The following is a 25,791-nucleotide window of genomic DNA, read 5'->3' as shown; positions in this document are numbered from 1 at the left end:
CAATCAATCAATCAATCAATCAATCAATCAAGCAAGCAAGCAAGCAAGCAAGCAAGCAATCAATCAATCAATCAATCAATCAATCAATCAACCAATCAATCAATCAATCAATCAATCAATCAAGCAATCAATCAAGCAAGCAAGCAATCAATCAATCAATCAAGCAAGCAAGCAAGCAAGCAAGCAATCAATCAAGCAAGCAATCAATCAATCAAGCAAGCAAGCAATCAATCATTCATTCGTGTCATCCATGTTTAGCTGTTTGAGCCCCAGTCACATAAAATATAGACCCCGGACAAACCCATATCTGATCCGGGGTGTTCCGGGGAGAGATCCGCGTAGACGCCTTGGGCGCCCTTGGAGGTCCGTGTTGATCTTTGAACGTCCGAGCATGCGGGGAGGCCGACGCGGCAGTTTTTGGCTGTCAAAAACGTCCGGCGTCATCCATGGACTGCCGTGTTGGCAAAGCAATTCGGGATGGTCCGTGTAGCTGCCGTGTTGGTCTGTGTTGACGACCCGATGATCCATGTAGACGGCGTATTCTGCCGGCATGGTCCGTGTAGATCCATGTGAAGATGCAGTGTACATGCCCTATGTACAATCATCCGGATCCTGGAGGATCCATGTCTATATGACTGGGGCTTTAGCGAGGGATTGTAATGTTGAAACGAAGTTCTTCTGGTCAAGGAGGCGCGATAGCTCAGTCGGTAGAGCGTGGGACTCGTATTCCGGTGACCCGGGTTCGATTCCCACTTGGTGCGCTAGTGCCCTTTGGTAAGGCATTAATCCTCAGTACCAGGTCCTTCGGAGGGGACCTTAAGCCGTCGGTCCTCTGGTTGCTTGCTTACAAGCATTTATGCTTTCTTAGCAATCAGGTAAAAAAAAAATCACCACCAAAAAATCACCACAATAGAGGCAAGTCTAAAAGTATATTCAGGTACAGTGATCTTAGTGTTGCAGGGATGCCATGTTAAAAAAATGATATTCGTGAGATATCCATGACTCGGCGTCTCTGCGCGCGCGCGGCCAGTACTTACACTTGGAGTTCAGTTCCAGAACGATTATTCTACAACATGCGTAACGTCACGGACCTCCGTGGTAACGTATGCATGTAAACATCATGAACATGGTGCACGGTTGACCGATATGGAATCCCCCCCCCCCCCTCCTTCCCGGGTAAGAAGACCAGCCTGCACCGCTGAATATATTCCGGACTCTTCGCATCTACTACGGAGACACGCTCTACAACGCACCAATTCCTTTGAAAATGCAAGTCAATTCACAATGGAGAGCTGAGAAACTTTTGTCGAAAGTTGGTGGACCGGGACCGTCGCATCGGAATCTCTTGACTCTCAGACAACGACTTACATGCAATTGTTGTTCTTCAGTGCAAATCTTCGGATGATCTGCTGTCCCAGTCCAACTTTCGGCAAAAGCCTCTCAGCTCTCCATGGTGATTTCAATTGCATTTTCAAAGGAATCGATGGGTTGGAGAGAGTGCCTCCGTCCCGGGTCTCCATATAGTAAACATAAAAACTCCCTGATAGGCCTACACGTAACTACAGTAACTACAATTACGACAGTAACCTTTATACTTCTTTATCATCGTTTTAATCATTCCAGATTTAATTTCAAGGCTTGGCGCTTCAATTATCATAATGATGTTGAAAGATAAATTCATGAAAGGTCGAACTGAAAATATATTACTTCTATATTTTATTGGTGTATTCCAGGCATTTATCTTTGATTTTGATTTTGATTTATTTATTTCCACATTCCAAAAAAAGCATATACAAGTGTAATCATTTTTTTTCTTAGCATAACATAATAAGCAAATGATATAATTAATAACATATGCATAATATACAATCTAATTGAAACATACTTATACCTGATAAATTTCTTTCTTTTTTTATTGTTAAAAAAATAGCAGAAAAAAAATATATATATACATATATCAACATTAATACATTTTGAAATGTGGGAGACCTTCATCTTAAGCTTAGAGCTTGAAATTGATAAAGGCCTCAAAAGGAAAGGGGAAGGAAAATCAGACAAATAGTGCAATAATCTTCGGTTATTAATTCAAAACTTTAATCACAAATAATAAATCAAAACAACTATAGAGAAAAAATTGAAGTGAAAAGTGATATCGAACACGTAAAAAAACATATGAGATGAAAAATAGTAGGCCTATATATATATTTTTTTTCTTTCGAGAGTACAACCTATATATGTATGTATTATACAGTATGATTATCCAGTATGGTCATGATTATGCAACATTTACATGACTGTATACTATTATCCCAGCTTTTAATAGCTGAGGTACCCTTATCGGGCACTAGAGCATTCAAGGAACCCCTTCCTATTGAGTATATATTTAGGGCACCTGGATGGAGAATACTATGGCCTTGCCAAAGTACTTGGGTCCTTGTGATGCCATCCTTATTCTGTTGTCTTATAAAGCAGAGCAACCACTGTAGAAAGGGCCAGTACACCGATGTTGGCTTGAAGGCACCCCGCTGCAAAATGATTACAAAGAATATTTAAGACAAACACCTAGAAACAGAGAATCATTTATTTTTCATTTCTTCTTCGTTTTCTTCATCAGGTTCATAATCTTGAACAGCGCCATGAAGACTGCATGATTTGGCACTAAAAAGGTCCGATGTATCATTAATATTATCATCAATATGCATAAATGAAACAATGTGTATATGTATTATGTATACGGTGACACGACTGACACGACATTGACTCCGGCGACGATTGCTCCGGGATTCTAGACATACAGGGTGTTTCAAAAAAAAAAGTAACCGAAGTTCAAAGGTCAGTTGTATGGAGAATGCATGATTTATTCTTGTGATTTCTTTTCTACATACCTGTAATTGATTAACTCATCAACTTAAATTTGACACCGTCCTTGCGTCACAATTGTCACGGGATACAGAGTTATGGTCCATCGAAAGTAAAGGGTACAAAACCCACTTTTTCCATGTTTTGGGGATTTAATGTACAAGCACGATACCAACTTTGTATGATTTTGGTTTCATCGGAGATTTTCCCCGCAAATTTCAGTGAAATATTACCCTTCTTATAACTTTTTTTCGGGTTAATGTTATATAACTGGTGTTTAGCTGCAATTATGGCTCAGCACATCATCGGTGACTCGCAGACACATGTTTAGCATAGGATAAATGTTCTTCGTCACAATCCCGCAATGGTTAGAAGAGCAATGCAAGACATGCAGCGTCAAATATGAGGTATACTGTGAAAATGTTAAAGTTGTTGGCGAAAAAGTTATGGGTGAATGACGTGTTCAACAGAGATTGAAGCTAGGCAGTTGATATGTAAATGCCAGTACCTCACGAAACGTTAACAGATGGGATAGGATTTCACTGTCATTTTCAAAGGAAAACTGTGATGAAACAAAAATCTTTACAATAAAAAAGGTTTCGTGCTTGTACATTAAATTTAAACCCAAAACTGGGAAAAAAGTGGGCTTTGTACCCTTCGCCTTCGATGGACCATAATTCTGTGACCCGTGACAAAGGTGTCAAATTAAAGTTGAAGATTTACTCCGTACACCGTGTATCTTTCTTGGGCAAGTGTTGGTCCTCAAAAGGACCACCCAATCTCGACGTTTTGGCAAGTGTGTTCTTGTCCAAGAAAGATACATGGTGTACTGTGAAAGCTACCTCACTATTCTTCTTCGCAATGGAAACCTTCAGAAGTTAGATTTACTCAGGTATAGAATAGAAATCACAAGAATAAATTGTTTTTTTTTTATATAGCTGACCTATGAACTTCGGTTACTTTTTTTAGACACACCCTTTATGGGATTAGGGTTTTGCAATAGGGCTTTATGTTAGATTAGGGTTATGTCTAGGAAAGGGTCAAATCCCGGATTGAAGTTTGTCATTCAATAATAAGCCAGTTCGTAGTTCCTTTCTGCGCATGATCAAAAGATTCTGCGCATGATCAGAGGAAGGTCATTTGTACTCAAGTGACATGGTGGTTTAAAATCTAATGAGATAAGCACCAAATTTGATGTCTTGATTATGCATATATTCTTTTGAATTGTGTTTTTCATGTACATCCACACAAAAATAACAATGCGTCCACGAACGACTGGTATTTCACAGTTTGCCATAAGTACATTGTGCAACATGCTATGATATGCATTCAAAATAGGAATGCAACAAATACCTTCATAAAGTGTTCATTGGTGTGCTATTCTAGTCACCTGGTCCATTCAATTTCTTCATCCTGCTATGTAAGGCATGCTTACGCAATATCTTGCTTTGAAATCTGCCTATCATAATGAAAGAAATGAAAGGTCATTTGACCCAAATTGTCCCTTAAGTAACTACGAACTGGTCTATTAGTGCGTGGAATGAAACAGCGAAGCAATTGTCGCCAGAGGAAATATCATGGAACCGTTTATTCATGAACAGGAACATCGCACATCAGTCAGCACTTTTGAAATTAATTAGTGTTGATTGGTGGAATGAAAGGTCCAGTAGATTTTTTTTATGAAGAATTTGAAAGAATTATGGATGATGTTTTGACCAATCAGAGGCATGGAATTTGTCCATATCGTATACTATAGGGTAACCCATTCAAAGATGACCGACTGCCATCACTTTCGAAGGCCCTAGACTTAAGGGCACTCTTGATACTACAGTATTAAAGATTCCCAAGCCATAATTATTTTATATTTAATTTTAAAAAGTCTCTTCAGAATACTCGTCAGTTATTTTATTTCTTCATCACTCAAACTTTCTATTTCAATTTTGAACGCTTTTTGTTTTCCTGTTGATCCGTGAGATTCGCTTTGAGTGCCGGGACAGGAATTTGGAGACTTTTTAACATTTATCATCTCGTTTTTTTTTTTTTCGTTCCCCCTTTTTAAAACTATATTTAACTGGATTTATGCTCAAATTTTCACGATATTGTGCTTGTGTTTTTTAATACTGTTTATACGAATATTGTAGAGGAGGCTGCACTCTACAAGAAAAGCTCGGCTTTTAACCTCCTCCATTCATAGCCTGTTTGTATTATTGTACATAAAATTTTACTTTTCTTTTATGGATTATGTATCAAGATGTATGGAACTAAACATAAATAACGCAAATGTTGGAAATGGAAATAAATGAAATGAAATATAGTTTATACAATAAGAACAATGAATACTCAATCATGACACTCTAGGGCCGTCTGCACCATCCCGAAGTTTCAAATTAGCGCGCTATTTCTGATCCGGCAAATTATCCCGATCTGAAAAATCTCGAGATAGTTGGCGGTGCAGACGCAATTATCGCGCTAGTTCGTAGGATTAATCTCGAGATTGCAATCCCAAGTCAACTCGGGTTTATTTGCAAAATAGCGCGCTATTTTACGAATTATCCCGCTAATTCGTCGGTGCAGACGCACTCGAGATTGGACTCGGGGTAATTTATTCATGACGTCAGTCCATAATGCAGTTCGCGTTCCACTTCCGCCTTGGTCAAAACATAAACACGTGCGAAAGTCAACTTTATACATGCGAATAGCGTTCATAAGCAACGATGGTGTCCCACCAGTGAATGGATTTGGGGAGAGACCAGACCGAAGGGGGAGGCGCTCATCGACGATGGTCATATTCAATAACAACACTGACAGCAGTGTTGTCTTATTCCTTCGCAAAATGTGAGCAAATAGCATTTCTTTCCTCCTTCTCTCCCTCTCTCTCTCTCTGTCGTTGCCTCCTACTCCGCCATCATATTTAACGAAGAATACATCACTTCTTCACTCGCTGAGCTGAGAGGATTGTTGCATAACACCCCCGGGGGGGCCACTTCCATTCACAAGTGGATACCATGCGCGACCATGGGGTCTCGAAAAGCACCCTAAACACGTAATTTCCATATTCTGAAAATGCACCCCTTAACAAGTATTGGCGCGTGAAACCCTACCATTAACAAGTATTGGAAACAAAACGATACTCTTGGCAAATATTCCCTGAAATGAACCCCTAAACAAGTACAGAAATGTTTTATTGTTACGGGTCCTTCGGTCGTCGGCTTTACCTTATTTGGTTTAGTACGACCCCACTTTCTACACCTCGCGCAAATCGGACTCTAAACACGAAGTGTTGGGGCAAAATGGACATCCTTTATAAAACATTTTGATTTTGTTTTATCATTCCCGCAAATTCGACCCTAAACACGTAATTTTCCTAGCGAAATAGACACCCTTTTTTCATTATTTTTGTGTTTTTGACACCCTTATCACGTTACGTACGTAACGTGCCCTATCGTGAAAAGGACATCCTTTTTACGTGTTTTTTTGGTCGCGCATGGTATCCACTCGTCAATGTAAGTGGCCCCCCCGGGATAACACCGGTTGAATTCGGCGAAAGTGCTAGTGAAAGGAGTACATTGCTTGCATATCGCGGGAAGTTATTCAAAAGCGCGGGCCGTTGAAACTCCAAGATCCGAAAGTGCGCATGCTCGTAATATCGGGCTTGTTGCCTCGCTCGAGCAGGAATCGCTCTTCGTGGGATGGTGCAGACGGGGTTTCTTGAATCTCGAGATTAATCGCGAAGAGGGCTGATCGGGCTAAAATCTCGAGATTGAGCAAACTCGGGATGGTGCAGCACCGCCTTCTATCAGTAAAATCATGAGGTAAAACAGATGTGATTGGGATGCACTGACACAATTAAAGTAGCCCACTTGAAATCAAAGCTTTTGGGCTTTCTTGTGACCATTTCCCAACTTATTTTTCAAAAAGTACTGCTTGGTATACTCCTTTAATTCGATTAAGCTTTTCTGCAACCCCATTAACTTTATCACTTCATACGTAATTCTAAAACATGTCAAGTAATTGAAGTTTTCCTTTTTACCAGCCATTAAGCACAAATATCTTGCGACCCTTTAATATTCTAGCTCTTCAAATGTCAAGCAGGAAGTACTTAAAGGAAAAGTCCACCCCAACAAAAAGTTGGTTTGAATAAAAAGAGAAAAATCCAACAAGCACAACACTGAAAATTTCATCAAAATCGGATGTAAAATAAGAAAGTTATGACATTTTAAAGTTTCGCTTAATTTCACAAAACAGTTATGCATATCCTGGCTGGTATGCAAATGAGGAGACTATGATGTCATCCACTGACTATATGAAATATGAAATATTCTAATTTTCTCCTCATTTTCAAGTGATACAACGATTAATTCCTCCCTGAACATGTGGAATTAGCATTGTTTAATATGATATGGTTCAGTCAAGTTGGTCCTTATTGTCATATAAAAAAATGAAATATTGTATAGTTCAAACAATTTTATTGTATAATTCAAACAATAAAAAACAAAAGAAATAGTGAGTGATGGACATCATCGACTGACTCACCTAGTTGTGCATACCACTGTTTTGTGAAAAAAATAAGCGAAACTTTAAAATGTCATAACTTTTTTTATTTTACATCCGATTTGATGAAATTTTCAGCACTATGCTAGTTTAATTTTTCTCTATTTATTCAAGTCAGCATTTTCCTGGGGTGGACTTGGCCTTTAATATGTACACATAAAGCACAAAAATTGCTGTAAAATGCTCTTCTTTTTTTCAAATACCGCCCATTCTACTTTGTAAATTGAGGCTAAATTCTAAATATCTATCACCAAAAGACAGTCAATGTCCCTATCTCTAGATATGCCTTAGAGGGCACCAAACCAAATTTACCCCTGGATATCTTTGAACGCATCACAATATGAATCGGCTTATAATCAACGGTTGAAAAGGTTTTACCATGCATAGGGTACATGGTTTCACTCACCTTTACACGTGATTATGGATGACGTCATGTCGGTGTAGAACGTTGAATGCTTTATGGCTACTGACCCTCTACAAAAGTGTGTTAGACAAGACAAAAATACGATCAATACCACATCACAATTGATATAAGTATAGCTAACTAACTCTGAAGAGATTCCACTGACCAGCCACTCAAGTTTCAATTATGGTGTATTTTCATTTCAATTCACCTTTAAAGGAGAATGAAACCCTTGAAACCAGCTAAATCCATATCAAAGAGAAAAATCAAAGAAACATATTGTTGAAAATTTGAGGAAGATTGAATGAATAATAAGAAAGTTATGAGCATTTGAATATTTAGATCACTAATGCCATGTATAGATCCTCCTATTGGCAATGCGACCAAGATCTGTGATGTCACACACGTACAACTCCCTCATTACTTTAGTACTTATTTCACTTATATTCTCACTTTTCTAGAGTCTATCACAAGGTTAGGTGTTTTCTTTATGAGAGGACAAGTACAGAGGTTTCACAACATTACATCATTGATGAATCGTTTGTCATATGATTAGAATGAGCAAAAAGAGACGTTTTGGGGTATATTTTCAGCGTCCCGGAAGGGGAGAGTTGTTCATTTGTGACATCATAGATCTTGGTCGCATTGCCAATGGGAGGATCTCCATAGCATTAGTGATCTCGACATTCAAATGCTCATAACTCTTCTATTGCTAGTCCTATTTTACTCAAACTTTTGTTGATCTTATTCTTTGATTTTTCTGCTTTCACAAAAGCTATCTTGCTCCAAGAGTTTCATTCTCCTTTAATATTTGGCGTTTTTAAAAATGGTCAGATCTGACAACTGGTTTAAATTGGCAGAGAAGCAGAGTTCCTACGGTGACTGTGGGATAAAACATGACATGTCGGAAAATCCCGTCTGACAAATCTTTTAATGGGACGTCCACTTAATACCTGTGAATCTTCCAGAAATACACAAAGGGTAGGCTATTTTAGTTATGAAGCATATTTGCAAAATAATAGTAGTAGGAATAGTAGTAGCAGTAGCATTAGTAGTAGTAGTGGTAGTAGAACAATGTAATTCTCGTAATTTCAACAAAATAAAAAAAATCACCCTTCAGATGGGGGGGGGGGGGTATATGGAAACACGAACATAAACGTGCCTATAGGGTAGTATTTATCCGCTAAAAAACAATCATACATGATTCACGTAAAACGCTACTCGATCGTATACACAGCACATCGGCGCCTTGCCTTATCGATGTCAAAAAAATTTTTACTTGAAAATAGAAAAATTAAAAGCTAAATTCTAATGGCACTGCTCAGTTGCTTTGTATTTTGTTGTATTTTGTGAACCCAATAAAACCCCAATAAATCTCAAATATCATTTAAAGGAGAATGAAACTCTTGGAGCAAGTTAGCTTTTGTGAAAGCAGAAAGATCAAAGAATAAGATCAACAAAACTTTGAGAAAAATAGGACTAGCAATAAAAGAGTTATGAGCATTTGAATGTCGAGATCACTAATGCTATGGAGATCCTCCCATTGGCAATGCGACCAAGATCTGTGATGTCACACACGTACAACTCTCCCATTTGGACACTGAAAATATACCCCAAAACATCTCTTTTTGCTCATTCTAATCATATGACAAACGATTCATCAATGATATAATGTTGTGAAACCTCTGTACTTGTCATCTCATAAAGAGAACACCTCACCTTGTGATAGACTCTATAAAAGTGAGAATATAAGTGAAATAAGTACTAAAGTAATGAGGGAGTTGTACGTGTGTGATATCACAGATCTTGGTCGCATTGCCAATGGGAGGATCTACATGGCACTAGTGATCTCAATATTCAAATGCTCATAACTTTCTTATTATTCATTCAATCTTCCTCAAACTTTCAACAATATGTTTCTTTGATTTTTCTCTTTGATATGGATTCAGCTGGTTTCAAGGGTTTCATTCACCTTTAAATTTACGTCTGCGATATTTCAAGTATCATGAAATCGTTGAAGTTGCGATTTAATTTTTTTATTCGTTTTACCTATTCATAACTATTTTGATTGTAATCCTAGTGGGTTTGGATTTGAAATCAATAGTATAAACTTGAAATTTATAATAAGGACATGATGGGTAGATTTTAATGTTTCGTGATACATTTAAAGGGGCGGGGCTAACCGATAAAACACTGTTGTTTCTCATTAATTGTGTCTTATAAATGGCAAGTGCATTCCTATGAGATAACCATGGCCTACAGAGTATAATTAGTCTGTGATATCAATTTGTGTACATTGATAAACTGGATTTTTTTTTTTTTTTTTAGAGAGAAAGGCCTTTCAGCTCAATTGTAAAAGAGCGACTGAGCGAGCAAAATTGTAAGTCCTATAGATAAGAAGGTCACGTGTCTTTTAAACATCACTTTGTATTCCTCTATCTCTCTATAAAAAAATAACTCATAATAAAACCTTTAGCGTTGAATAATCCCTTTTATACAATAATTGTCATGTTCAATCGTTAACATACAGGAATGTACTACGCATTTTTTTTGTTTTACTGTAACAGCGTTCCCTTTTCATTTTTTGGGGTTGTGTTTATCCATTTCAATTTCCGATAAGTGGATCTCTAATGGAAACAATCAAAATTTATTCATGTATAATTTGAGATTCAGCGAAGTGCTATGTAAAAAGTTCCGCGACATTTTTTTTTACTATGGAGTCCTCCCTTTCGGAGTAATGATATTCATGTTCCTGAATAAAATATCTTGTCTGGCGGTGCACATCCAGCGGAATCTTCACTTTCGTTGTTGTTTTTTTTAATACGCAAAACCGCATTAATTTCGCCTTGTAAAGATAATGAAGCAATGGTTGCGACCAAAAACGTAGACAGTGGGCTGTTCTCTTACCTAAAGCAGAAGAAGAAGAAAAGAAGAGGGAGAGGAAGAAGAAGGAGAACTGAAGAAGAAGAAGATGATGAAGAAGAAGGAGAACTGAAGAATAAGAAGATGGAGAAGAAGAAGAAGAAGAAAAAGAAAAAGAAGGAGAAGGAGAAGAAAAAGAAGAAAAGGAGGAGGAGGAGGAGAAGAAGAAGAAGAAGTAGTAGTAATGGAATGAGAAGGATAAAAAGAAGAAGAACGTGAAGAAAAGAAGAAGATTGACATGGTTATTCTGGATCGGGGACGTCCTCGGGTGTAGGACGTCCCCAGTTGATAGGTAAAAGGTAAGAAAATGTCCCCAGAAGTAGGTCATTACAAACCCAAATACACTGCTACACACACACGCACGCACACCCTCACACACTATAACATGTATTATATCCATGACACGCACGTGAACTCACATGAATGAAATGTCCCCGACGCATTTTTCGGGGGCTGTCCAGACGAAGGTTGCGGCCTCCTTATGTTCTTCACCCGTGTGTGTTACGGAATCAAAGGAGTATTTCCCTGTTGAAGAATCGCTTGGTGTGACACACAGCAAGAATTGGGAGAGAGCCGGCAGTCCGGTAAACGCACCAACGGGTGTTGCGGTGCTGACGGACCGAGCCTGAAGAAAGTAGCCCTCGAAGTATGTTCCATTGTCAGCAGAAATGCTCACTAAGAATAAAACAAGATTCCGTTGTTAATAAATACACACATGTGTGTTAGCTCCATGGTTCAACCTTTGAGACATACATGTTCGCAATTATCTTACTTATAATGTGTGTAGGGGAAGGGGTGAAATCTCAAATTAATAGTCATTTACGTTCTTATAAATGGTTCCTCAAAAAGTGGGGGAGCTGAAACACCCCCCCCCCCCCACCGCATGCACCACCAATAACTGACTTTCTTTGGGGGTCAATGGCAACGGATGCTTCCATTTTTACTGCTCCTTGGCCTCAGGGGGGATAATCATGCATAAACCTAAGTCTCATCCATATAGTCACAATTCCAGTAAACTGCATGGGTTACCCTCAAAGAGTGCCAATAAAGTCTCAGCTGGGTAGGCGCGGATCTAGGGGCACGTGCCCATCCCCCTTTTGAGCAGCAAAATTACATTTTTTAATGTAAAAAGACCGTTTTTATGCTTGTCAAATTTTTTTTCGGGTACAAAATATCCTTAATTTGTGGTTGAAATCCATTTTTTTGCTTGCTTGTCAAAATTTTCCTCCGAAAAATTTGCCCCCTCCCTTGGAAAATCCTGGATCCGCCCCTGCAGCTGGGATCATGCCTTTCAGCTGAAGGAACGTGAGTGACAGCTCGATACTCGGGGTTTGTCCATTTTTTTTTCATGACACACCTGATACAGAAATTTAGGAACCTGTCACATAAGACTAGATATTGCAATGTCAAAGAAATATGGTGGGTAGAATGAAGAAAGAAATATGAACGATTTTATGGCCCAAATTTGGTCTTCGTATCTCAATCCTTTCTGTGTTAGGCTCAAAACTTTTCAATGGCCCCTTTTGTACCGTAACCAGCCTTGACATAGAAATATTCGAGGGGTTGTGCATTGTGCTGCTACCTACACAACTCTCGTTCTGTAAATATGCTTTGTGGTGAAGCCATTGATCAAACTTTGTGGTGTCATAATGGCTAATTTTTTTACTTAAAGGGATGCTCGGGGATGGAAATATTTATATCTAAATAAATAGAGTAACATTCACAGAGCAAAATGCTGAAAATTCCATCAAAATCTGATGACAAATAGCAAAGTTATGATATTTTAAAGATGTGCATTATTCCAGTGGAACAGTTCTAGGCATGTCTTCATGAATATTCAATGAGCAAAATGATGTCACATCCCCACTTTTTCTTTTGTATCTTATCATATGAAATTAGGTTTATTCATTTTTTTTTCCTTCAAGAACTAAAAATTGTTGGAATTACAACTGATTAAGTGCATTAGATACTTATTACTGCAACTTATTACATTGCAAGGGAGACGTATCATTCACACATGTATGAAAAAACGAATCAATTATGATTTCATGTAATAACATAAGAAAAAGGACAGTGGGGATGTGACATCATCAGCCCATCTAAGGAATATTCATGACAACGTGCACATAAAAGTTTTCATGATAATAAACTTTAAAATTCAATAATTTCACTATATGTCATCGGATTTTTAAGGAATAATTTTGCTCTGTGAATTTAACTCTATTTATTTAGATATAAATATTTTCAGCCCGGAGCATTCCTTTAATAAGTCGAGTTGGGGTTCACTGAATATGTATGACTGGAACAAAAGGTTACGAGCGCCTTTTTATAGTGACACCACTAGCGTACCTAAGGGGGGGCAGGACACAGACTGCCTCCCTGACGAGTCACAACTTATCCAGGGGACGTGCCCCCCCCCTTCTTTGAGAAGCAGAATTGATGATTTGTATGCAATGGAAACAGACATGTGCCCCCTCTTTTGAACTTGAAGACTTTTTTTTTGTTTTTTTGCTTGTCGATTTTTTTTCTGGTACAAGATCCTTTATTTGTGGTTGAATAACTTTTTTTTAATTTTTTTTTTGCTTGTCAAATTTTTTCGCGGACGAAATCTCCTCACAAAAATTTGCCCCCCTTTTGGAAAATCCTGAAAATCGTCACCGTGACGTTTAAACAAAGTTATTGGGTGAATCCACTGAGAACTGGTATTCAAAATAATTATGAAAGGAAACTATTTCTTTTGAAATTGATTCATCAGTGATAATGGCACAAACGGGGCACAAACATCGGAGATCTTCAAAATAAAAGCAAGCTAGCGTTGCTTTTAGGTGAAAATAAGCGGCAAAATAGCTTACCTTAGATTTCATCAGGAATGCTTCTAATGTTTAAATTAACCTCTCGAATGGATGACGGCATGCCTTCAGATCTCGAATAATTATGTTACCATCAACGAACTTATGTTTAAAAAACCTTCATACTTGCGATCAACATGATAATCGTGACTTTCGCTTGATCTTGTTTGTACTCAGGTTTTTTTAATGCAGTGAATAGCAATTAAACGGAATGGATATATTAATAACTGTACCTCTTATAATCAGATATCTACAACTGACCAGACAGCCTTTTAAAGAGAATGTGATAAAAGATTTATTTTAAAAAGAAGGATTTAAAAAAAATGTGTTTATTCATCATTCCGGAAAAAAATCTTTTAGAAGAACTGATTAAATCAGCATTTACGTGAGATGAGGACACAGTTCCTTTCAACGCAAGGAAAGCAATTGAACCAAGAACTTAGATGATTATTTTTTATTCTTAGTCATTTACTTTATAACGGTATAGTGATGTTACAGATTTCGTACCAACAACATAAGTATAAAGCATATTTGCTACCCTAATAATCATGAGTGACTCCAATGATTGTCTTCTGTACATCAAATTTTTCGTCGATGATGAAGTTTGCCTTCTTAGTTGCATGCATATCGAGACCTCGATCATCATTTTGTGATGAAATGATCTTCTCATTCTGAGACAAAGGGAGGTAATATCCAGATAATACTGTTAAGATGCATTGTAGAGCATGATGTATCACTAAATCATATTGTTATCATTAAAAGAAAACTTGTTTTCTAAAATAATTGCAAACAGTTATTTAAAGAAAATCATCAAAGCTGACTAGAAGGCATCTAGCCTCCTTATCGCAAAGTGCAACAACTAAGCGACGCAAATCATTCAAGATATTTTCAACACTTTTCTTTTAACAAGATTAGACAAAAAAGTATAAACAGAAGACAGTAAAGATCTTAGTTTTCACACTGATCATTATGATATCGAGCATTATCTAATTAATTTTCCCGATGTTTGGAAATCATGGCTATATATGTATAAACGTTCCATATGAAATCGTCAGGATAACCCATCAGTATGGAAGACTATGCAATGTCATAGAAGGCCAAATGATTTCGATTATTGCAAACATTATGAATATAATAAGAACGTTGGAGTGACTTTTCATCACTGCCGATATGTCCACGAAGTGTTTATCAGGTCTTTCAAGATACCTGAGTTGGAAGTCATGGTCTCGTTTTACTCATGTGTGTGCTATTCTTTTTTTTTTTTTTTTTTTTTTTGCTTCGTTGAAAAGACAATTATACACTACTCCCCTATCCTCTCAATGAAAAGGGATTTTGTAAAGAGTGAGCATGGAGCTAACACAGAGAAATAACTCCATGGAGTTGGGTATAGGTATGTGTATTATAAGTTACAGTCACTGAGATTGTCATGCCTCAGACAGAGGAAAAATAACCAATGAAAGGTCTATCCATTCCACCTTTTTCATAAACACGTAAATAGTAGTGATATAAAATTGACCTTATGTGATGGTCTACAAAACTCGTCTATATGTGAATTGTGATAAAACAAGTATTTCCGTTTAAGGCAATGGAATATTCAGTTTATATTGACTGAAAGTTGTAAATATAATCATGGACCCATTACCTATATGTGATGGGTCCATGATTTCATGAATGAATGTGTAGAAAAGAAAGGGTCTTTATATCCTTTTGGGGAACCAAATTGCTGATAAGAATCTATGGAATCGTGCCTTATGAGTCAAAATGTTTTGTTTTAGAATTAAAAACGATATTATCAATCCTTCATTAAAACTGAGTTTATGACAAAGCCTCTTGTGTCACAAATGAAATAACCAAAATTATACAAATACACACAAGATATTTTATATATCACTCTTTACAATAGATCATAACAATGAAAAAGGAAATAGATACCCTTGCTGTCAGCCAGATTATCATAATTGATTTTTATATGAGGATTATTGTATGAATCTTTATGTATGAAATTCCATTGTTTTGCTTGTTTTGAAACATAATATCATTCATGTCAGTGAGGTAATGTAACAAGATAGACTATAATGAATGTGATTATAGCAAGTATCATAACACGACAGGAATAAATGACCAAGGAAAAGTCTATCTCTCGGCTTTTTTACATACACGTTAAACGGTAATGATACGAAATTGACCTGTATGCATGTGATGGTCTATAAAACTCATTGTGATTATAATGAGTATTTACTTTTAGGCTGTTTCTAATAATCACTTTATATTGACTGAAAGTTTTCAATATAACCATGGACCTGTTACATATTGTGATGGGCCCATGATTAAATAAATGTGTAGAGGAGGGTCTTTATATCCTTTTGGGGAACCACATTGCTGATAAAAATCTAAGGAATCATGTTTTATGAACCAACAAGTTATTTTTCAGAATTGAAAAGGATATTATCAATCCCTCAATAAATCTTAGTTGATGACAAAACCTCTTGTATCACAAATGAAATAATCAAAATAATACAAATTCACCCAAGATGTTTTACACATCACTGTCTTTACAACAGATTAAAAACATGAAAAGAGGAAATAAATACCCTTGCTATCAACCTGATAATGATAATTGATACTATATGATAACTGTTTTATGAATTTTATCGTTGTATGAAACCCTCATGGTTTTGCTGGTTTTGTAACATATTAATCTCCAGGTTAGTTTTGATTATGTAACCAGATAGAGTATTAGGACTGTGGTATTTCAGTTTATATTGACTGAAAGATGGAAATATAATCATGGACCCATTACCTTTGTGTGACATGATTTCATGAATGAATGTGTAGAGGAGGAAGGGTCTTTATCCTTTTGGAGGAACCACATTGCTGATAATAATCTATGGAATCATGCCTAATGTGTCAAAATGTTTTGTTTTAGAGTTGAAAACGATATTAATTGGATAATAAATAAAGTGTATAGAAACTTTTTTTTTCTTAAAAGCTCATCTGTACTGTAGGCAAAATAGTCTTAAGAATACTTGAGTTATTTTATAAATACTTGTAGCCTCCATACTCTTGTTGTATTCGAATCAATATTATTCCTAAAAGGAGGTGGTGTGCAGAAAACACCAAAAAGGCCGAAAGTCATAATTTTTATGTCTGTTTTTTAAACTGATATCAATCACATAAATTTACAAAATATGAGAGAATATGACCCTACATCAGAGAAAGAGGGGTAAACACTGAATTTAACTTTCGTACGATACAATGTTACTGTATCCATTATCTTACCACTCATTTCAAACAACAAAAACCATGTAAAATTTAGTTTAATGATGAGTCTGACTAAAACATGTATGATACAAATACATGTACATTCGCACAATTTTCGAACTACGGCTATAAAATTAGGGGTCCGTTTCATGAGACTTGTTACAATGGCAAATTTAAAATAACAGTCATAAACTTCTGAAGTCCTTCAGTCGGATTGGCTTATAATAATTTGTTACAGAAATCTTGTATTTGTTATTGTGTCAGGTCTTTGAAAAACTGGCCGTAGGTTTACTTAATGAAATGAATCATTGGAGAATTTGCATTTAAAAGGGATTCCCCTCTTTATCTATAAACTTCATGAACCTTTTTTTTTTTTATATAGTCCGAGATGGACATAGATTATATTCCTTTTTGCAACCTTCGAGAATAAAGAAGAAATATAGGCCTTTATATTATTTCCAATCTTAGGCCCTCTTAAAGGATTGAGTCTATAGGTAGTAGTGATCTTATATTTGGGGCTTTTCTTTTTTTTCGGATTCATTTCATAAACTGATCCGGAAATAGGGAGGTGGATTGGCTGCTCGCTGCTCGTCACTCGGCTCCATGCGTTGTAGGGCGTCCACCTGTCTGTGTGTTTTGTTGTGTGTAAGTGAGTTTGTCATGTTTTTGTCGTATTGTGTTTGTGTCGTTATTGTTTGTGTACAAAAAAATAAATCTTCCGCAGGTGTTTCCTCTTTAGTATTATTCTCTTACTATGCGTATGACGCAGGGTAATGTCACTTTTATTTCCATGAACTGTCGCGGTCTAAGAGATAACCGCAAAAGGCAAGATGTTTTATTTTACTTGAAATCAAAGAAATATGATATTTGTTGTATTCAAGATACACATTTTGTTCCTGAAATAGAGAATGAAATCCGCAGGGAATGGGAAGGTAAATGTTTCTTTTCTTTTAACACATCCAACTCCAGAGGGGTAGCGATTCTTTTTAAGAAAACCCTCCCTGTTGATATAAATAGATTTAAAGTAGATAACATCGGTAATTTTGTCGTTTTAGATATGTTACTGTATGAACATAATATTACTCTCGTATCGTTGTATGGCCCGAATTTAGATAATCCAATATTTTTTTCAGAGATCCAACAAACCATAATAGACTTTGATAATCCACATACGGTAATTTGTGGAGACTGGAATTTAGTTCAAGATTTTACCTTTGATACCTATAACTACTTGCATGTAAATAACCCACGAGCAAAACAGCAAGTGGACAATATGAAAACCGATTTGGATTTATGCGACCCTTGGAGAGTTTGTTTCCCAGACAAAAGATATTATACATGGCGACAATCCACCCCCTTTAAACAGAGTAGATTAGACTTCTTTTTAATTTCTTCGGAACTTCTTTCACTTGTTCAGAAAGTTCGCATTTTTTCAGGTTATCGCACAGATCATTCTTTAGTTTGTCTAAGTCTCAACTTGAATAAGATAAAAAGAGGTCCTGGTTTTTGGAAATTCAACAATTCTCTATTGAAAAGTGATGAATTTGTTTCTAATATTAAAAAAGTAATAAAAGATACGACTATATTTTATGCGAGAGACGAAGTAAAATTTGATGAAAATGATCGAATAGTAGGTGATTGTGAATTCACTATAAACGATCAGTTATTTTTCGAAACTTTAATGATGATAATACGAGAAGCAATATCACATGCCTCCTTTGTAAAAAAACAAAATATAAACAGAGAAAAAGACTTAGAAAAGAAAATTGAAGAGCTGGAAAGAAAACTGGTGATCACCGACGATAAAATATCTATTTTGGATCAAATTGATAAAGCAAAATCAGAACTGGAAACATTCCGTTTAAAAACAAATGAAGGAATTGCGATTCGATCTCGGATTAAGTGGATGGAGTTTGGTGAAAAGCCTTCTAAATTCTTTTTAAATTTAGAAAAACAAAATTGCATTAATAAAGAAATACGTCAGTTATCCACTGAAAATGGTGATAATTTAGAAATGCAAAGTGACATAATCAATGAAATATTTAATTTTTACTCTAATCTTTATGCGGAAAAAGAAACCAACGTAAGCAACTTGGAATTATTATAAAATTTTCCTGGTATTCCTAAGTTGTCCCCTAAAATGTCTTCCTTATTGGAGGGTCCTTTAAATGTTGATGAGGTCCTTTCCGTTTTAAAGCTCATGAAAAATAGTAAATCGCCCGGACAGGATGGTTTTACCGTAGAATTTTATCGTTATTTTTGGGAAGATATTAAACATTTTTTGGTTAGATCATTAAATTATGCGTATTTTTCAGGACATATGTCTAATTCACAAAAAATGGGAATAATTACTTTAATTCCGAAAGGAAACAAACCCAGACACTTGTTAAGAAATTGGCGACCTATCTCCCTATTAAATGTTGTCTATAAAATAGCGTCCAGTTGTATAGCAAACAGACTCAAAGGTGTTCTGTCTTTTTTAATTCATCAAAACCAAACTGGTTTTTTGAATGGTCGCTTCATAGGTGAAAACATTCGTTTATTGTATGACACATTACTTTACAGTGAATTACATGATATAGCTGGCATGCTTTTGGTTGTTGATTTTGAAAAAGCTTTCGATTCTGTATCACATAATTTTCTTTTCAATGTCCTGGATTTTTTTCGCTTCGGTCCATCCATTAAAAGCTGGATAAAATTGTTATATGCAGACGCAACCTCTTGTGTGTTAGTTAACGGACATTGTACAAATAGGTTTAATATAGGAAGAGGGTGTCGTCAAGGAGATCCTTTATCTCCCTATCTTTTTTTGTTAGTCAGTGAGATTCTTGGTATTTTAATTCGACACTCAGACAAACTAGAGGGAATGCATATTAATGGGAAAACACTTAAAGTGTTACAATATGCAGATGATACCCTTTTGACACTCAATGGTTCAGAACAAGATTTAAAATGTGCTCTTGATACACTTGATGAATTTGAAAAAATATCCAACCTCAAAATTAACATAACTAAAACCCAGGTGATATGGATTGGGAAGAATAGAACTTTCAAAAAAGAGATTTTACACGAGTACAAACTGAACTGGATTTCGGAAGGATATTTTAGGTACCTAGGTATAGACTTTTCAGTTGAACTATCAAAAATGGTCGATTACAATTATCAAGAAAAGTTTAAAGAAATAAAACGTCAGATGGCGGTATGGCGAAAAAGATCTTTGACTCCCTTAGGGAGGGTAACCATTGTTAAATCTATATTTATACCGAAATTGAATTACTTGTTTTTATCTTTTCCAGAACCAAAATTAGAAATTATGAATGATATTCACCGATGTTTTTACGACTTTATATGGGAAGGCAAACCTGATAAAATAAGTAGGAAACAAATGTGTCAACCGTATAGTGAGGGTGGTGTTAGGATGACTGATATTTTTATCCATTCCAAATCATTAAAAATTTCATGGATAAGAAGGTTCATTTCTTGTTCTGAAAATTTTACTTTTCACATGTTTCAATCATTTTTGCCTGCAGCATATACATCTTTTCAATTATTCATGGGGGCTGAGCATTATAAATCACTTGCTATATCAATGAATAACCCATTTTGGGCACAGGTATTGTTGGCCTTTTCAGATATTTCCCGCCTTATTGTTGATGACGTTGCATGTCAAGCCCTTTGGAATAATCCAAAAATTAAAATGAATAATAATGTAATATTTTTCAGGTCTTGGTGTGCTAATGGGGTGCGTTTTGTTAATGATATTTTGGGAACAGATGGAAAATTTCTCTCGTATTTTGATTTTCAACGCAAATACAATGTACACGTCAATTTTCTTCAATATCATGGCCTGTGCAGCGCCATTCGATATGGTTTCAATAAACATGTAATACCAAAAGCTATGGAACCTATTATTCCAGAAGCACTATTTTTGATAATTAAAGTAAAAAAAGGTTGTGCTCACATTTACAATATTTTTTTGAAGTATAAGTTGAAAGATTGTAAAAGTCTCATTAAATGGAAACAGACGTTTGACTTTGACAACACGATATGGAGGTTCTACTATCAAATACCTTTTTATTCAACTGCAGATGTCAACATGAGATGGTTTCAGTTCAAAATAGTGAATAGAATTATTTATATGAAAGATGCTTTGTTACGATTTAAATTTGTTACACATAACTTATGTACCTTTTGTTATAATTATGAAGAAACTATTATGCATATTTTTTGTTCTTGTGCCCACACAAACGAAATATGGTCTCAACTCGAAATTTGGTTTTCTCGTAACAATTTGAATATCAAAATTTCAAATCAGAATAAACTATTCGGTTTTTACGGAAACAACAATGGTGCTCTTAATTATATTTTTATAATCGTTAGAAAAGAAATTTTTGCAGCAAAATGCAAACACTGTCTTCCAGTTTTCGACCATATTTTGTCTGAAATAAAATCTTATTATGGTACGGAAAAGTATATATATAAAACAAATCTGAAAGAGAAGAAATTCATAAAAAGGTGGTCATCTTTTACTTTATTACATTAAGTATATCAGATATCATTCTAAAATACACACATATATATATATATATATATATATATATATATTTTGTATGGATTTTTTCTTTCCTTTGCACTTTGATTTTGCTTTTTGTATACAAATGTTACGACAATTTCATGGAATATTGTATTGTACATATTCAACTTGTGTGTCATATACTGTGTTAATTATTTAATCATGTATTGTCAAAATATATGTATTATAGTGATTTCAATAAAGGACCCCTGTGGAAGGGTTTAAAAAAAAAAAAAAAAAAAAAAAAGCTAGCGTTGAGTTTAGAGATGAAGGTGAAGGTCTATACAGTGCGTCCCAGAAAAAACGAAACCGAGATTTAGCGATGATTTATCATAACTTAATCACAAATAAAATAGACAAATGACCTACCAATGTAAAGCTTAGAATCTCCTCTTTTATCTGATATTAATTAGATTATTTCTCCTTCACGCATGAGTGAGCAAAAACAATTTGAAGGAAGGATACAAAAAACTCATTTGGCGGGGGGTATATGAATTTCAAAAAGAAAACCACATGTCTTAAAATTTCAATATCTGCTCTTTAATTTGATATCTCAATTACAGAAAATGGTCAAGAAATAAGAAAGTTCTGGTTATTTGAAATAAGGCTTGAATTTCAATAATTTCATAAAATGAAGAGGTTTTACAGGCTAGCGTTCAAACTCACTCGACACTCCGTTTTGTTTACGGTCAGCCATGCATTAAGTCTTTTGTTAACCATGCGATAGCTTCTGTGGGAAACCGGTGAAAACAGTTTATTTAATGAAATTATGGAAATTCAAGCTTTATTTCAAATAACCAGAACTTTGTTATTTCTTGACCATTTTCTGTAAATGAGGTATCAAATTAAAGAGCAGATATTGAACTTTTTATAAATGTGGTTTTCTTTTTGATACCCAGATACAGCCCGCCAAATTTCTTTTTGGTATCCTTCCTTCAAATTGTTTTTGCTCACTCATGCGTGAATGAGGAATAATCTAAGTAATATCAGATGAAAGAGGAGATTCTAAGCTTTACATTGGTAGGTCATTTGTCTATTTTATTTTTGATTAAGTTATGATAAATCATCGCTAAATCTCGGTTTCGTTTTTTCTGGGACGCACTGTATAGGAATGAATAAGGCATACGACCATGGTCGTTTAGAAAAGCTTTGACAGGCTAGGGTTATGGTATATCCCCCCCTCAAAAAAAAATTAATAAATAAAATAAAATAAATATAAGAAATATAAAAAAAATAAAAAATAAAGAAAAATAAAATATGGAACGGTATTGCCTGCATCCCCGCTTTGTGCACTATCGGACAAAGAAATTGTATTATTTTGTCACTTTATCAGTGAAAATTTTCACTGTGAATTGACCTTTAAATACAGTGTCTAGCACATCATGTTGTTTCGGAGGTTTTCCAACCGTCTATAACGGTCACCGACCAGAGGCGACGCAAGGGTATTTTGATAAAAGGTGCAATATAACAAAAAATGACGTAGAATTTGAATGATAATAATAATATAACAACAACAGCAATAATAATTATAATAATAATGATTAATAACTTTCTTATCCCCCTCCCTTCTGTCTAGTGTCTGTCTCTCTCTCTCTCAATAAAATAATAGATCTAGAGGGTATTATAAAGATTGGGGGAACGCCACCCCCCGGCCATCTTTAGCGCTTCGCTTGTAAAAAAAATAAAATAAAAAGACGATAATTATAGCTTTTACCTCTCAAACTTTTGCCTGGTTTGTAGGTGGTGGAATCAGTAGTGAATGTGAACGGGTTGGTCGCGGCCGGCTGGGGATCGTAGGGCACTGTACGGTTCGCTTTCCTTCGTCTTGTGGATGGGATTCCCGTCAAAGCAGCCTGTCCACGGGGTACCGCGGGGGTAGCAATCCACATGGGAGAAGCACAGGCACCAGAGGATGAAACAGATCGACAAAGCGGGGAAAGTAGACATCCTTGAGAGACGCTCGAAAAGGGTGTAGTTTATCTGGATGAAAAGGGGCGTTGGCTCAGGATGACGGACACTTAATGAAAGCTTACGGTAGTTTGCAGATATCAATATAAATATTTTTATAATCCGTGTATAATCACAATACTTCATAAGAATGAAAGATATGTAATAAATAACTTGCACGAATAATCCTCTCCAGATTAAATTGTTTGGTATCGACCGACTTAAGGACTCGAAATCCACATACGATTATGGAAACTTTTGTCTGTTCCACCTTCTTCCCATGATCAGTGGGCGTGGAAGATGATTGTTGTCGAAAGCTCCCGGCCGTTACAGTGCAGTTTTGTGTTGTATATTGGTAGGAAAAACTTTTGTCGTTGTACATGGCTGACTTGGCTGTGTTCGCCATATTATCTCTGAATCATAAAACGTTAAACCAAATAACAAAAGGCTTAGTGAAACGATGCACAATGAACAACTGGTGAATAACATCTATATGCAAAAGGACAGTAGCGTATTGAGCCAAAAGAATTATGAGGGGGCCAGATATATGCTTGGAAAAATTTTGACAACTTTTCATTAAATTCTACAACATTTCACTATTTCCCTTTCCTTGATTTTTGTTGTTGCTCTTCTTATTTTATTGAGGGTGAAATATTTGGCGGTCACGGGTCTGGTCACTTGCGCCCCCCCCCCCCCCCCCCTGAAAGCAAAGACTTTTTTGCTTGTCAACCTTTTTTTTTCTTGGCCGTAATGTCCTAAAGTTTTGGTTAAAACCCCTTTTTTTGTCAAAATTTTCCGAGGGAAAATGTGTCCCCCTTTTGGAAAATCCTGGATCCGCCCCTGCTTCATGCATATTTTGGTATTTTATGGATCTGTGCACGCAAGTTTCAAAATTTATTGATCAAAATCCACACATATTGGATCATTCTCAATTTTACAAACACATATATGAACAATTACAGTGAGACACAAAGTTACAAATCAAATATAAATATATTAATAAATAAATATAAATACGAAATGCAGAAAAATTATGTTTAACAATTTTCATGTTGAGCCTTAAAACATATTCGATACATATTCAAATCAATAATGAAGGACAATCTTCCTATAATACCTTCGAAATTGCTTGTCTGCTTTGGTAGCGGTCACCTATTATGTTGAGCCCTTCACAGGAGTGTGTGGGTGTTGGTGGTGTGTATGTGGGATAGGTGATGTGTTGTGTGTTTGTGTGGGTGTATGTATGGGTGTGGAGGTGCGTGTGTATGTCTGTGTGTAGAAGGATGTACTGGTATCTAAATTTCTATCTGTGCACTTTTGTTTCATTCGTCACCCAGCAACTTGGCGCAACTGAATTGACGACCTTCTTGAGATTGCCTCTTTGTCGGTCCTGCATAAAATGATCGATGAAAAGGGTACCAAAATATGCGAAGAGAATGACTCTATCAGGACATATCAAGTAAATCAATTATAAAATGCTCATAGTTCAGAGAAGAAAACTTATAACTGATGGGACTTTTTTCTGACTCACTCTGTAGAAATCCAGAGAGGATGCCTAATTTTACGAATACATGTATGTCATACGGATATGCTGTACGAACGGTTCCTTTTTCTGATATCATTGCCGTATCGAACTAAACTGAATAAACATTAAGCAAATAAACATTACGCTATGTCCCTATAGACATTATGTATGTGACGTCATAATCTCATAGCGCCCTCCCACATAGGCTATAGAAATACGCGCAAACGGAGTTGTCAGAGATACGTCAGCTGGAGATCACCAACGCATGCATAGGCAATGGCTTCAGCCTCTAAAATGGCAGCATGATGCATGCATAAGGTCTTTGGATACTCCGACAGGTCATGTCAGAGGGGTACAGATGGGGGCTTGGGGGCTCTTGCCCCCCCCCCCCCCCCGAAAAAAAATCCCGACCTTGAAAAAAAGGACAGTCAGAGAGAAGGAAATATATTATTTTATGAATATTACATGTCAAAATGTATCACGAAATTTGATTAATGTAATAAAAATGTTGCAATTTCTGCTCGCTCACTCGTAACTTTCTATGAACTCTGCCAATACGACATATCTGGCACCCTCACACTTTTTGACTCATTACGCCATTGTGATATTAGGTCAATTCATGATTGATACAGCTGTTTGTGGTTCCTCATTCCTATATTTTGGACTTGTTCAAAATGTTCTTATCCAGCGGCGTAATTAGGCAAAAAAAATTGAGGGGGCTCAATCTGACGTATCGTGTCATTAATAATTATAAAAAAAAAGGTACGAGTGAACAAGCCAAAATTTGGACATTTTTATTACAAAAATCCAAGTTTGTGATAGAGTTTGACATAATTCAGAAAAAAATATATTTCACCCTCATCCCTTTCCCTTCTATTTTCTTGTGTTTTTTTTTTGGGGG

At 36.0% G+C, this 25,791-nt stretch overlaps 1 protein-coding gene across 1 annotated transcript; it reads right to left on the bottom strand.

Moving 5' to 3' along the window:
* Positions 1–1,595: 1,595 nt before the first annotated feature.
* LOC129280897 (putative defense protein 3) lies at positions 1,596–23,307 on the bottom strand. Its single transcript, XM_064112619.1, has 4 exons — positions 23,133–23,307; positions 11,155–11,410; positions 7,817–7,884; positions 1,596–2,525 (listed from the first exon to the last, which is right to left on the bottom strand). The coding sequence occupies exons 1-4, from the start codon at positions 23,305–23,307 to the stop codon at positions 2,449–2,451; spliced, it is 576 nt and encodes a 191-aa protein (XP_063968689.1). The 3' UTR covers positions 1,596–2,448.
* Positions 23,308–25,791: the final 2,484 nt, after the last annotated feature.

Source organism: Lytechinus pictus, chromosome 17 (genome assembly GCF_037042905.1).
Source record: "Lytechinus pictus isolate F3 Inbred chromosome 17, Lp3.0, whole genome shotgun sequence".
NCBI classification, from domain to species: domain Eukaryota; kingdom Metazoa; phylum Echinodermata; class Echinoidea; order Temnopleuroida; family Toxopneustidae; genus Lytechinus; species Lytechinus pictus.
This window is presented reverse-complemented; position numbering and strand designations above follow the sequence as displayed.